Genomic DNA, 15,258 nt, shown 5'->3' on the forward strand with positions numbered 1-15,258 from the left:
ATCACTGTCAGGATGTTTAATGTGTACCTGTGGGTTGGACGTGTTTGAAATGGTATCAGTAGGAGGTTCATTGCTGTAGCTCGTGTCGTCCAAAACATTGGATAGGCTGGAGCTCTTGCGAGGTCTTGATCCAGAAAAGGGCTTGATCTGATCCAATGGAGATTCTAACAGGCTTCCCACCGGGGTCTGGGGACCTTTTTGAGCACTGACTTCCAGTTCAAAGGGTGAGCTGAATGGCGAGAGTGGCTGGTACGTGCTTTCATCCTCTTCCAGCAAGCAAGATGTAGGTGAAAAGTCAACAGTATTGGACAGTGAAGACGAATGGCTGCGTTGATCCATAGAGTCAAACGATTTGAAGTGGGGGCCGTTGTTCTTCAGCTGGCCAGTTGAAGGAGGGGACTGGGAGAGGTTAGAGTAACTCTCGGACGAATCCCGAGCTTCCTCCTCCTCTTCCTCTTCATCACCATGGGTGGTGAGGGAGATGTAGACGTTTTGTCGCGAATCCTCGTTCACGCTGTCCTCCCGACGGAAGACGGGTCTGGATTGAGCTGGGTCCAGGGAGATGGGGGGGCTACACATGGAATTCGATTCGCTACGGAAACGAGACTCGTAAGATTCTTTGACGTAGAGTTTGGTGAGAATATCCTGCCATCCCGGCTGACGTGCGAGTTGCTTCACGTGCTCTTCGATGATCTTCATCTCAGTGTAGATCAGGTGGAAGAGCTACAAGGAATAAAGAGTTTAAAGATGTAAATTTAGCTTATGCTACAAAAGAAGACAACAAAAGGCTGCTGGGGACGAGCCAGTGGTCGAAAATCGAAACAGGAAAAGGTGAATGTGTTTTCTTTCGGAAGCGACTACCAATAGGACGTTCAAGTCATCCTTCTCTCGACAGGTACTGGAGTGGACGATACTCATTTGATCAGACAACCAAATTTGGAGAAATTTGCTGGTTGTCTGAACGAGACTTCTCTCATTCACACAAACTTAAAGACATCTTGCTGGACGAGATTGTACTTTATATTTTATTTATCATAGTTTGTGACATGCACACCACCGCGGGTCGCAGTTCACCACCGCAGTGGTGCAGTGGTTATGACAACTGTCACAGCCCTACTACATGGTTTTGCACATTTAAATAAACAAACATGTCTCTTTGTGGGAACCTTTCAGTTACCAGGTCAACTCTTTACCCATCATACTACACCATCCTAATAAGCAAGCTTAAACATTTCACTGAACAGGGAATGACTTTAACTCACCTTGCGACAGATATCCAGTCGAACACTGAGGTCAGCGCGTTGGGACAGGTATGCCACAGCCAACAGATCTCTGAAGTTAGGTGGGTGATCTGCAGCAAACATACAACCAAACAGACCAATCACCATCTGAAATGTCACTTAAAAATCCCCGCCCACTTAAATTCTTCTGGTTTACCTGTGGCGACCACCTGCTCATACAGGCAGCGTATGGTTGTCATGGTGATGGGGATGTCTCGTAATGAGCAGACCAGGCCAAGGTAGCCAGAGTCCTTGAGTTTCATGCGTTGTTTACTGCGGTCGGGTACACGTTCACTTTTTAGGACTTTATACATTATCTGAAGCAGAATAGGAGATATGACTGGTTGTGTAAAGGTGAAGCAACAAAGAAAATAATTTCCAGTTTTCCCCTCACTCCCTTACACCCTGACCCCGTCTTCATTGTTATGCAAGTTTGTTTCATAAGGTTGTCAACATTTAAAATTTTTGTAGGTGTGTGGTGCACACCATGATGTTAATACAATTTCTCCATGCTTTTACACTGCTGTTCATGGTATTTTACATTGTAAAAAAGTGCTAAATAAATTAATTTGACTTGACTTGTTAGACAGTCCCGCACCAAGCCAACCCCCATTGGTTGTGGCAGGAGCTGACATGTCAAACCCAATGGGTCAGCGTTTGGCTGGTGACTTCCTCTTTGATTTATGGTCAAGTACCTAACATTGTCTGCACATTTTGACGGTATTAAATAAGAATCTCACCCTAAATACTCTCTCACGAGCTTCGTCACCAAAGTTGGGTTTGAGCAGTAGACAGTAAAGCTGCTCCACCCCTCGGTCCAGAAAAACAGTCACTATCTGCTCACGTGGAGGAGAGCTCTTCAATACAGTGTGTAACACATCCAAAACACTTATCACCTGCATGAGAGAGAGAGAGAGAGAGACAACATTCAGTGTAAACATCACCAAATACTACTGTATACTTGGTAGGTTGTTTCCACAGCTTTTGAAGTTTGCTAATTATCCGTGATTTTTCTCTCGAGAAACCACACGCTTGACGCACTGTTCTGTCATGCTGGTGAATGTTGATCTGCGTTTAAATCCCTGCGTCAAAGAGCTGACCATAACGTCTTGTTTCGATGACACGCACATCCTTTCTATGGAATGCCCCTTACGCCATTGTTTCTGCCTCTTATTCACACAGAATGCTTTCCGTGAATGTTACGGCAATGTTACTAGGTCCCCTTTTACGGAAGCGATCACAGAAAATTTACGGAATGTTTTTGTGTTCACAAAGAAGCCTCTCTGCACATTTTCAGGCACCAAAGTAATGTGTGAATGGGGTGGCACCCTGTCCATGAAATGCAGGCTAAAGTCTCATAATTAGGATTGTCAGTTTGATTACATGTACAAAAGACGAACAAATGACAAGCGCGAATGCTAAAGCTGAAATGTGCAACTTTTTTGCCATCACTATCACTATATAGATTTACAAAGTAATTATTGTTTTGAAGCAGGATGTCTTTAAGTCTCATGCCATTGGCTGAAGCAATGCTGCTGTATCATGTTCATAACGGCGCATTAACACGGGGCGTAAGCGTTGACGTTTCCCATTCACTTTTAATGGGTGACATCAAGGGTTGGCGAACTGAATTGTGGATCCGTCGGCGCCGCGTCACTGCCGTTGCTCGCGGCAGAAGTTGAACCTTTCTCAACTTTTCAAGTGGAAACGCAAGCGTCGGCCAATCAGATTGCCTTATGCAAATAACCTAGGCAGAGCCAGCCAATTACGTTTATGGAAGACTGGAGCATGTGCTGCGGCCACTGTGATTGGCTGTTGGCCATGCTTCAGACAAGCCTTCCGTCAAGCGTTAACGCTTTCGCCCCTTCTGAATGCCCCGTAAGAAAGTATGTTGAAAATCAAAAAGTGCGTTTGTCACCTGTTGCTCATCCTGCACTACAGTGGCATACGCTAAAACACTGTGAAGCTCCTCAGCAGTTGGAGATTTGAGAAGATCCTTCAACAGAGAGAAGAGAGAGATCTGAACCGTCCTCCTCTCATCAGACAGAGGACTGCCATCCTTCTCCGTACTGTAAAAACAACAGACCACATTTAGAAACATTATATTACATCCACATACTGTACAATTTTTTTTATCAAACATAATGAATATAATGAACAAAACAAATATAACTGTAGTCTAAATCAAACCTATGTTACATTTTACCATCTTAAAAGTAAGTCTTGAGCTCTGGACCACTGTAAAACTTTTTACACGAATGTGAAGTTCTAGCTCAAAATACCCCACAGATAATTTATTATAACATGTTAAAATTGCCATTTTGTAGATGCAAAAATATGTTTGTGGGTGTGTCCTTTTAAATGCAAATGAGCTGATCTCTGCACTAAATGGCAGTGCCGTGGTTGGATAGTGCAGATTAAGGGGCAGTATTATCCCCTTCTGACATCACAAGGGGAGCCAAATTTCCATTAGAATTTTTTTTTCACATGCTTACAGAGAGTGGTTTACAAAAACGTATTTACTGGGTTGATCTTTTTCACATTTTCTAGGTTGATAGAAGCACTGGGGACCATATAATGAAAATCCGACTTTTTCCATGTTTAAGTGCTATAATTGGGTCCCCAGTGCTTCTATCAACCTAGAAAAGGTGAAAAAAATCAACCCAGTAACTTAGTTTTGGTAAACCATTCTCTGCAAGCATTTGAAAAAATAGATCACTGAAATTTGGCTCCCCTTGTGATTTCAACAGAGAATAATACATCCCCTTAATCTGCACTATCCAACAACAGCACTGCCATTTAGTGCAGAGATCAACTCATTTGCATTTTAAAGGACACAACCAAAAAACGGCACATTTTTGCTCACACCTACAAAGTGGCGATTTTAACATGTTATAATAAATTAGCTACATGGTATTTTGAGCTAAAACTTCACATATGTACTCTGGGGACACCAAAGATTTATTTGAAATCGTAAAAAAGTCTTGTGAAATGTCCCCTTTAATGTTACCACAATTATATTTTTGTCTCTGAATGTAATTTCAAACACTGAAATATTCTGAAACTGAAAGCACATATTAGGTCTGACCACACCTGTAGTGTGTTCGAATGGAGTCCAGGATGTACTGAACGCCATACTTCCTGCGAGTCTTCAGCTTGCCCTCATTGATGACAGTGCTTAGGTACTGCACATGACCTATCAACCAACACAAACACAATTTAATAAACACATCTCACTGGTTCAAAACAGCATTAAACTTATTCATATTTGCACTTAAAGGGACAATTAAAAAAAATCATCATTTATTCACCCTTGTGTCATTCTAAACTTTTATATGACTCATTTATTTTATATATTTTTGAGAAATAGAGGTCAATGGGGGACAAATTATGTTGTTTGGTTACCAGCTTTCTCTAAATATTTTCAGCAGTGGAAAAACATACAGGTTTGAAATGACATAAGAGTGAGTAAATGATGAAAACTTTTTTATTTATAGGTGAATGATCCCTTAAATGCTTTATTGTTGTTGTACCCAGACAGACAGCAAAGTGGCTGTGGCTCCAGATCCTGAAGTCAAACAGCAGGTACTGATAGAGTTGTGACAGCAAGGCGTTGTTGCCCTCGTTGGACACCTGCTTGAGCAAGAACTGAGTGGCCATCAATACACTCATGTCCATCATACTGCTGGGGACCTGTGAGGATAGGAAATGATCAAGAAGGGGTTATTTCACCTGTCAGTCAATAGGCTTTATGCCCAGCTGCACTACTTCCTGAACTTCAGCCAGCTCCTTGTCTCCTGTCTGCCATTATTGGACAAACTGATTAATCCAGGTGTGTCTGATTATTGTTGTTGTGACAATTGAGCTCATTTATCAGGGGATTAATCAGTTTGTCCATTAATGGCAGACAGGAAACAAGGAGCTGGCTGAAGTTCAGGAAGTAGTGCAGCTGGGCATAAAGCCTATTAAAAATGCAAACTTCTTTCTTATTAATTTATTCTTCCCTCCATTTCAGCATCTATGACTATATTCATGGTGAAAAAGGGGAGGGGCAATTTGGTATCTTGAATTCACATAACTTGCATGTTTTTGGCCAGTGGGAGGAAACCAGAGTACCATTTAACTTCTTGCTATGATTCAGCAGTGCTACCCACTGAGCCACTGTGCTGCCAAAAATGTTAACTTAATATTACAAAATATGCTTATTAGCAATAATTATGTGTAAATATTAAATCATTATTTGTACTAAATTAACATTGAAATCCCTGAGAACTGTATGCTCATATAACTGTATTTTTTAATTCTCACAGAGCGAAAAAAGACTTCAAAGGACTTCAGTGTTGAGTCAATATATCTCGTGCAGATCAGATATCACTTAATTCTGTGGTATAATTCAAAGCTGGGGCTGATCTTATGTTGCATCAGAAATATCTCAGCATCTGTTTGAAGCTCCAGAAACTTCAGCTGCCTTTTAAATACACGCTGTATCAGAGACTGAATATTATTCTAAATAATCAACAATGACATTCTTCAGTTTTACATCACATGCCTGGCAAGTTAAGGATTTTTTTAGTTTTGGCTGAACCTAAAATCTATACAACTATATTTAGTATGCATATACATCATGAAATCAACCTATATTTTGAGGTTTCAAGGTCAGCGTGTGAACTAAATGTGTGAACTCTTGATTTGAATGTGTCTACGTCAGACACTCTATAAGATGCACAAAACCAGATAAAATTTGCAGCGCTGCGCGATGTGAAACGTGTGGTTGTGTGTGTGTACTATGCATCAATGTCGTGGGATTGTTAACACAAGTGCTTCCAAACAGGATGCTCCACCTTAAAGTCACATACTGTAGACCAACATGTCCAGTTAGACCTCCAGACGCCCTTTCTATTGACAACTGTGTATGCGTGCGTGTTTGTGTACCTTGCTGAGCATGGCTCCGATGATGGGTGGCCCATGGCACTCGAGCAGACTCTCCTGATTGGCTGGATGGTTGCGCAGCATGTTTTTAATCATCAGCAGAAACGCTGCCACGCTGTTTTTCTCTAAACGCCCCTCTATAACACACACACGCAAGTTTCGCGTAAGCAAAGTGTAAAGACGCACACACTAACACAAATCTGTGAATTATTACCTCAGCACATTTATAAAAAATATCAATGGTGACTCATAGCGTAATTACAGAGAATTCACATCAGCAATGTACGAAGAGGTCTGAAAGAGTCTCATTTTCATTCTGTAACACTTGGGCACGGTGACAGAAAGTAAAACTAGATATCTCCAGAACTGTTTGTATCTGCAGAATGTGGTAAACCTGCAGTGTGGTGCACCCCAAAATGAAAAACAAAACCAAATATAGCCAAATTGCCAGACAAACAACATTTCAAATAATCAGAATGGGAGGGGTGCATAACAACTTATTTTTTTAGCCCAGTACTGACCAGACGACTTTCCCAGTGGCAGCAGCATGCCGGCAGGTCCTCTGGAGGAGGTGAGCTCTGGCCCGAGAAGATCTGAGATCTCCTGTCCTCCAGTCTCCCTCTGCTCCAGTAAACACACCTGCTCCAAAAGAGGCAACAGAGCTCCCATCCCACCAACTGAGCTCAGCACATCCTAAGCACAAAACAAGATCATGAACACACACACACGTACACCGCAAGAACAATGCATAGCAGACTACAGTAGCACAGTGCCGGTTGCATCACCAATCAGGAAATAAAAAGTTTATATGAAGACGAGAATAGAGCGTCAAAATTACTGTAAATCTTGCTTTGCTCATTGACTGTATGCAAAAATAAATGCAATGAATCAAATGATTCATGCAGCTTTTTCAAAATGAATCAGTTTTTTAACAGTCAGGCACATTGGTCATAATCATGGAATCGATTTTCATACTCATTTCCATTTTGATTTGATTCAACATAGAAAAACTATGCCAAAAATTCGTGCTTTGTTCCAGAGGCATGTTTTAACACACCCATTTACCAGCACTGGTTCAAAAAACACTGTAGTGAATTCCAGGACTAGATTAATGATCCAGATCTTGAAAGACACTGATACACACCTTGACGTCCCAGTTAACCACCCTGTGACCAGTCAGCCTGCCATCGTACAGGTGGTTGGGTGATAGATCCAAGCAGATCTGATTCTTAAAGGCCTGCAAGAAAAACATGTCCTGATTATTTTAACCATGTGTTAGTTCGCACTAGGGCTGCAAGATATACCAAAATTACAGTAATATCGCAAATGTGCATATCACAATGATTTGCAAAAACTGAATGATGTGAATTTTTGAATTTACTTCAAAAAGAGAGAATGATGTTTTCTTTTCCCAGTAAGAATGTGTTACTTGTATGCTAGTTATATAATTTTCAGTTTTACATATTTCAATATAATTGAAATTGAAACTAACATTTACATTTGTGCACTTGGCACGTACTTTATCCAAAGCAATGTGAACCCATTGAACCCATGACCTTTTAAGCTGCGAAAACATTGCTTTACCACCAAGCTATACAGGAAGATTATCGTATTGCATATCGCATTATTTAGCAAGTTGCATATCACATTTTTTCTTCAATATCATGCAGCCCCAGATCTCACATTTAAATATTTTAAACTACTTGAAAATGTATGTTCATTTAAAAAGATATTTCCTCTATTTACAACCATTTTAAGCCATAACCGGGCAAATAAACATCAATATATCTATACAAAACATCATAAAAGGTGGAAAAATTGATTTTAGATATGACTACACATAAATGTTTGAATAGATGATGAGTAAATCTAAATGAAAAAGATGACTGTTAGCTATATAGCTCAGCCCTATATGGTTGCTCTATAAAGTTATCAAACAGATAAATGCACCCTAAGGGTCTGTTCACACAGAAGACGTTTATGGCAGTGGACGGCGCATTTTTTGAATGGTTTTCTATGGACAGTGAGCCTTATGTGCACTGTTTGTCCATGCCGAACGCCTCATTATTGTTTTTGGGCCACCTCCCGCGCCATGGTTTTTGAAGGAGTGCTCTGAGTGGAAAAAGCACCTGACGTCATTTGCGTTTTATTGTCCAATTGAATGAGGGAGAGGCGGGCTTTCCGTTGTGGTGACAGAGGTTAACTGTTGCTTGGAAGAACCGAACTGCATCATGTGCACCTCTCAACCTCGATCAAGGTCAGAGTAAGCATCCTCTTTTTAAAGTTTCTTCTAATATGACAGTTAAAACCTCTTGAAAAGCACCCCACTCATGCCCAAACCGTGAAAAGACCTACTTTCACTAAAAGGGTTGTTTTTACTTAACCATTTAGAGTATACACATATCATTAGAAAGAAGACACTTTGAGCTTAATTTTCCAGGTTTCAAAATGATTTTTAAGTTAAAAATTGAAAAAGTTAAAGAGGCTGAAGTACATTGGAATTCATTTTTTTTTGCATAACATCTTTTTATTACTAAAAACTTAATGATAAATATGTGTGTGAAACCTAGAAATGCAATGATGCCAAAGCCACAAGTCTACAGAAGTTATGTTTCACGTTTGAGGTCAATAGACCCAAAAATGAGGATCTTGCAAGAGTTTTTGTAAGACTAGTGCCTTTCCTAAGTGCCAGTCAGCCCCAAAATAAAAGTCTTTTGTTTACATGCATACAGGTTCGTTATTATTATTATTTATCCTTATGTTAGCATATAAAATACAGCTTCCACACCAGGAAATAAAACGTCACACAAAGATCGTCTGATTCATTATCTAATTGGCTATACGTTCTGTCTATCAATATTTTCCATGAAGTCATTGGAGGAACGAGCGAGTCAGATGACGTCACGATATTTGACAGCGCTGTTTGGATATTATGTATCATACTCCCAGCTACTTTTAGAAACAAAGTTTGCACGCGGGTTTATGTGTTTACCAGAACCTAAAGTGTAATCTTATATACAGTGTTATGATGAAAATAGTCCTCAGATTGTATATGATATTCTATACAAGAATATCATTTAAAAAAGTTAATGCGATATTTGATGTGAACAACAGACTATATATCCATATACACATTTGTGGCTAAAAATGGTAAATTGAAGTACTCTGTTATTCACACATCTGAAACAGACTGGATTCAATTCACGATCGTTATATCAACACAACACTCTTAGAAAGGATGTGTTAATTTTTTACACATCTTTGAGCTTTTAACACATTATGTGTAATTTTAACACATTATGTGTCATTTTGTGTTGATTTTGTGTTAAAATATAACACAAGTTGTGTTAAAAGTAACACAAAATGTGTTGTTTCAATAATAACACAGTGATGGGTGGATTCTGGGACAACACATTTAGTGTGTCGTCCCAGAATTAACACTAATGTGTTGTTTTTAACACATTCGTTCAAAGAGTGAAGGGTAAGAAGTCCTGTTTATATTTTGCATGTTGTCATCTGGACTTCTGTCACAAAATACTACATTTATGATGCTAGAGCATCTGTATCTCAAAACAGAGACCATACACTGATGCTAAACCTGTAGACCTTTTAAATGATGTATAGTAATATTAATATTATTAATGTTTGTAGACAGTAGGCTATAAAGATATTGTTAGCAGCGTTAAAAAACTGACGTCATCCCACCCACGAATTAGTGCGCGTTGAGAGGTAAACAGCAAATGCTTCAATATTTGATTGACAGGACAGTTTCCTTGTTGGTTGCCTAGCAACATAAAAAACAACAGTGATTTCCCTTTCTTCCTGAAATGCACGATTTTGTACAAAACTCATAGTGATTGGCCTGAATACCTCTGATGTCAGACGGAAATGTGACGCTCCTTACCATGTTTGAAAGAATCACTCACAATTTAATGCTAACAGGAGTTAACTTACAGGCTGGGTCTGAAGCGGGAGGAATTATGATAATGTCGATCTTGTCTACATCACCAATCCCAGGAAGTAAACTGTTGCCTACAATCAGTGTGTTTGTTTTAGTCCAAGAAAAGAGATTTACGTTGGAGACCTGGTTACTTGACATTTACTTCATTTACTTTAATTCACACACCAAAGGAAATGTAAAATCGTGAATCGGACAATAGGTGCCCTTTAAAGTGACCAAAAAAAGGCATTGCAGCGCGTCTTGCATTTACAAGCGTTTAAAAAGGCGTTTGGTGTGATCGGACCCTTATTAGGTCAATACCTAAGCAGACAAAGCAAGTGACAGATCTTTACCTGAGGGGTATAATATAACACTAGTTTACTGCTGACATCTGAAGGCTCTCCATCAGCTTTAAACAGAGAAACATTATTGGGACCTGCAACACAGAATGAAAAGCAGGAGAAAATGACAACGTGTTTACACTGGCAAGCATAAAGTCATAAAGAGGCAAAAAAATCAGTCTATACTCATATTTTCTATTTTAGATAAGAGAAATATACATGCGTTATGGATGTGACAAAAAAGGACACGAGAGATAACATTCCTTGTAGGAATTCTTTGAACTATAGGAACTCGCATACCTGCATTGAACAGTGCTCGTGCCTGAGCAGGTTGCAGAGCTTCATGACAGATGAACGCTGTGGCCAAAAGGCCGCCCAGCGATGAGGGAGATCCCCACGCAGTGTCCTGTAGCCCCGCAGGTATAGTGTGGACCATAATTTCCCTTCCCATGACCGCCCGCCCCCCTGTGGCCGCTGCAAAGGAGGCTGGGAAGGACTGGGAGCGTGCAAGGGCAGGAGGTCCGCTGTGGCTGGCAAATGCCAGTTCAGAGGGCGAGTGTGGTGGGTTGGGCAGGGTTGGAGAGGTGGAGGTGGTAGTGGTGCGGTGACCAGCTGACCCGATGCAGCAGGAAGTGAAAGGCTGAAAGGTTGATAGTCAAGCGGGTGAATGAAAGGAAAGTGAATCATGTTCACAGTAAATCAAACGTTTCATCTGTCTCTTTGATCTCACCTCGTTTAGGGAAGGAAAACGCAGGGGGGCTGTTTTACACTGAACTCCATCCACATAAACAGTGACCATGTTTTGTCCAAAGGGGCGACGGCCAGGAACGTGAACTATGGCTACTGAGTGCTAGAGGGAGGAAGTGGAAGAAAATGACTAGAGATCAATATAAAGTTTCCTTATATAACGCTTTCTCAATTTTGTAAAACATAAGGAACCATACGGAAAACCAAAATATGTAGAATACATGGTGCTATTTTAAGCAATACTAATGGTAAAAATAACTAACTGGAGGTTTCCAATCAGATATGTGTATTAAATTGGTCATAAGATGTATGTTAGAGATATTAAATGTAAAAAAGTTGTCTGTAAGATTGTAATCGATTTCTAAAGGAAGATGACTGAAATGATGACATCAAATTGAAACTATTTTAAGAAATGGATGGTCATCAGAAATACTATTTCATCCTATCTGTCAAAAGTCTGTTTTAATAACACATGGAAAATCAGCAATAAAATCGAACAATAATGACATCTTAAATTTAGCCTATTCCTCTTAACCCTTTCCCCGCCATTGACAAGTTAACTCGTCAATTAAGAGAAAACGCTCCCCTGCCAATGACGAGTATTTCTGGCTTTACGCAATACCGCTATTATTCAAAAGGTGGCACAACTTATAAAACTCGGAAGTATCGCCCTAGGGAAACCAGCTGTATATCAGTGTATGTTTTGAGGATCGCTCTTAAACTGATCTCTATCAAAAGTCCTTAACAAAATTGAATTATCTCAGCTTTTTGCTGAAAATTTGGTGTTTTTGAAGAAATCTACCCATATTTGAGAGGTGATAAAAAGAAAACTAATGAAGGTAGGATGAAACATTTTTTTGTTTGTTTGTTTGTTTGAAAGCAGAGGGTCTGTTCTTTCATTTGACATATTGTATGTTTATACTTTTTAAACTTTTGTAAAAATCATGAAAAATGCTGGCGCTGGCTGGCAACTTTTTAAAAAACGCTGGCGGGGAAAGAGTTAAAAATCACCTAAAATGGCATTTTGTCAAGATGTAATATTAGTCTCAGGTGTTCCCAGAATGTGCCTGTGAAGTTTCAGCTCCAAATACCCAATAGGTTAGTTATCATACCATGTTGAAAATGTCTATTTTTGGGAATGCAGAAAAAGTGCTGTTTTGTGTATATGTCTCTTTAAATGCAAATCAGCTTCCTGTTTAGTTATATCTATACTGAAAAAATACACAATTTTTAATACAACAATTACCTTATTTCATTGTTTACAATGAACGTGCGTTAATGAATTATGTAAATAAGATTTAAACTAAAAATTATGACCTAACTGTGGTCTTTGGATGGTTGTGGGCGGGGCCTGCGCAAAGTGACATCAGTTTGCTTAGAAAACCCCAACAGCTTGTCCCATGGGACTGTTAAGGTTTTACAGGGATTTAACATTACAGGAGGGTTGTTTACACACACAGGCGACACACAATTAAGTTAAAAAAAACATATAAAAGTATTTTTTTTATATTAGGAGACCTTTAAATTGTGGTAACAGCTTATGCCACTATCGAAAAGATGATCGGCTCTTTTAACTGCAAGGTGGCGCTTTCTTTCCTGCTGCTGAATTTTCATTTATCTATATAAGGTTCATCTCCTACTGTCTCTATTGTTAATGTTTGTGAGAGCACTGACCCAGGCGCAGTCATTCAGTGGGTTGTCCGGCAGAGAAACGGCCATGTACTCCTTTTTGGTGCATACTGCCACCACCAAAACTCCCTCTGTTGTAAAGAAAGCTTCAAAGCCAGTTCCACTTGCTGTGAAGAAACTATGCACAGAAACAATAAATCATTGAAAGGTTGTGACAAAAAAAGGACAAGTGTGATTTTGATTTAAAACACAATGTAACCACAAATGTTCAATATTGGAATTACATTTACTCAGAAACACTACATACATTTTCCCAAGGACAGTAACGCACAAACAAACCTGTACAGCTGTTTCCTGCGTGGACCTTTAGCCATGCGAACAGTATTATCCGGATTTGTCAGGTGGGATTCTGAGTAGTGGTGCTGGGGTGGCGGAAAGTCCGTATTAAGGCACAGCCAGGCATGAAAAGCAAATGCGTTTCCCAGCCAGCGTTGGATAGCTGGCACCATAATACCCGCCATAGGGGGCGTAAGGTCAAAATACTGCAAGGCGCTGCACGCACCTTCTCCACGGGCGGCCATGGCGGATAGCACCCTCACCACGCGCCCGCAGTATGGGTGAGGGGGCCCACCGGGTTCGGTTCGCAAGAGCCTCAGCAGACTCTTAAGCTCGCAGGGCCGCAGAGATAGCGAGCCCAAGTCTTGCAGAAGGCCCAGAAGGGCGTCCGCACACTGCCTGTCCAACCGCTCTGGAGCTTCACACAGCACCTCTAACAGAGCGCCCACCAAACCCGCCTCAGCTGCTACGGTACGGCAGGACAGAGTCCCTCGACACACGGCGGCCAGCCACTGAGACACCAGCAGCTGAAGGGATCGAGAACCCAGATCAGGCATCCACTGTAGCAGCAGGAGCAACGGCTGTTCATTACTGATCCCCAACTGCATGGCCTGTGAATGTTCACCCTCCACGGCCTGAGAGATTGAAGAGGGAACAAGATAAATATAGTTAGCTTAAGTTCATGATTGGGGGACACTGTTCCTCATGTAGCTAAGCTTATGATTTATTAAAAACTGATCCAGAGATCCTGTGGGGAGGTTCATTACATTACACAAGCAAGTTACAGTGCATTCAAGTTCGAAGTTATGCTTTAATTTTTTGTACAGTAAGTGTGTAAGGAACATAGACTGTAAAAAATATGGACGTAGTGTCCGTGACGACACCCATAGGTTTGTGAAGAGCTTTTTGAAGCCAATAGTTGGCAGAGCATGATGTCGCCATCTTGGCCACACGTCAACGAGCATCACTCGCAGATAACCAAAAATAGATAAAGAGGCAGGATGTGGGTAAAGCTAAGGTGGCTGGTTGCTAAAATCATGCCCACCTAGCTCGACGCTAGTGACAACAGTGACAGTTCACCGGTCACTCCCTTAATTATGCAGAACTGTAAGAGTTAATATAATTTAAACAGATGAGTTACATAAAAATACCACCCTCACAGTCATGAAGGGCAAAATTAGCTTTTTTGTACCAGGCTGTAAACATATTACTTTGCTGTAAATTTAGGCATTTTAGCATAAGGGGTCTATGGGAATTGACTCCCTTTTAGAGCCAGGCTCTAGTGGCCAGTAGATGAATCGCAATTAAAGGTGCTCTAAGCGAATTGACGCGTTTTAGACCATAAAATTTTTTTGTTACATACAGCAAACATCTCCTCACTATCTGCTTGCTGCCTGTCCGCTGATCAAACTGTAAAAAAGGCGATCTCTGTAGACAGCCCAGGCTTCACGAACGGCAATAATAACACAGTGGCCAAACCTAGCACCACAAAACAAAACAAAGTGTTCCAGCCAATAAACGACAAAAAGGATTTGGGGGTGGGGGTTGGGCGCGTTCATGAAAGCACGGAAGGGAGGGGGAGGAGTTAGCTACGCTCCGTCTGTTTGAAAACAATTCAAACGTCAACAAAAACTAACGTCTCGCAGATTCGCTTAGAACGCCTTTAAAGTCACAGATCTAAAAAGACTGCAGTATGCATGCCAGGCCAGTAGTTGGCGATGTTACACTATGTTTGAACACATACTATGTCTCAGTTTTCGCAAATGTGCATTTTTGTAGTTCACACAGTGGTGATAGCAGTGCTGTTTTCAAAAACTTGCACAATGAATCCAGTTTTTAAAAGTTTGCATCTTAAGCGATACACTAGCCAAATGTCAATTTTACCCCATGATTTACTAACCCTTAAGCAATGCGAGATACATATGTCCGTCATCTTTCAGACGAACACATTTGGAGTTATTTTAGTACATTTCCTTGCTTTTCCAAACTTATAATAGTAAAACACAGAAATCAAGGACTTTGAAGCCTAAAAAAGTGCATCCATCCTTCATACACT

At 40.5% G+C, this 15,258-nt stretch overlaps 1 protein-coding gene across 3 annotated transcripts in view; it reads right to left on the reverse strand.

Annotated features, from left to right (window-relative positions):
• Positions 1-15,258, reverse strand: part of nbeal2 (neurobeachin-like 2) — a 68,034-nt gene that overhangs the window by 20,588 nt on the left and 32,188 nt on the right. For all 3 annotated transcript variants that reach the window (XM_065261284.2, XM_065261286.2, XM_065261285.2), the window contains 15 exons: positions 13,206-13,837; positions 12,912-13,044; positions 11,221-11,340; positions 10,791-11,130; positions 10,503-10,585; positions 7,354-7,446; positions 6,731-6,902; positions 6,213-6,346; positions 4,814-4,973; positions 4,374-4,476; positions 3,199-3,349; positions 2,021-2,176; positions 1,438-1,597; positions 1,263-1,351; positions 28-723 (listed from right to left, as the gene is read on the reverse strand). In XM_065261284.2, coding sequence (XP_065117356.1) covers positions 28-723; positions 1,263-1,351; positions 1,438-1,597; positions 2,021-2,176; positions 3,199-3,349; positions 4,374-4,476; positions 4,814-4,973; positions 6,213-6,346; positions 6,731-6,902; positions 7,354-7,446; positions 10,503-10,585; positions 10,791-11,130; positions 11,221-11,340; positions 12,912-13,044; positions 13,206-13,837 — 3,222 coding nt within the window. The remainder of the gene's footprint in view (positions 1-27; positions 724-1,262; positions 1,352-1,437; positions 1,598-2,020; positions 2,177-3,198; positions 3,350-4,373; positions 4,477-4,813; positions 4,974-6,212; positions 6,347-6,730; positions 6,903-7,353; positions 7,447-10,502; positions 10,586-10,790; positions 11,131-11,220; positions 11,341-12,911; positions 13,045-13,205; positions 13,838-15,258) is intronic.

Source organism: Paramisgurnus dabryanus, chromosome 13 (genome assembly GCF_030506205.2).
Source record: "Paramisgurnus dabryanus chromosome 13, PD_genome_1.1, whole genome shotgun sequence".
Classification (NCBI taxonomy): Eukaryota; Metazoa; Chordata; class Actinopteri; order Cypriniformes; family Cobitidae; genus Paramisgurnus; species Paramisgurnus dabryanus.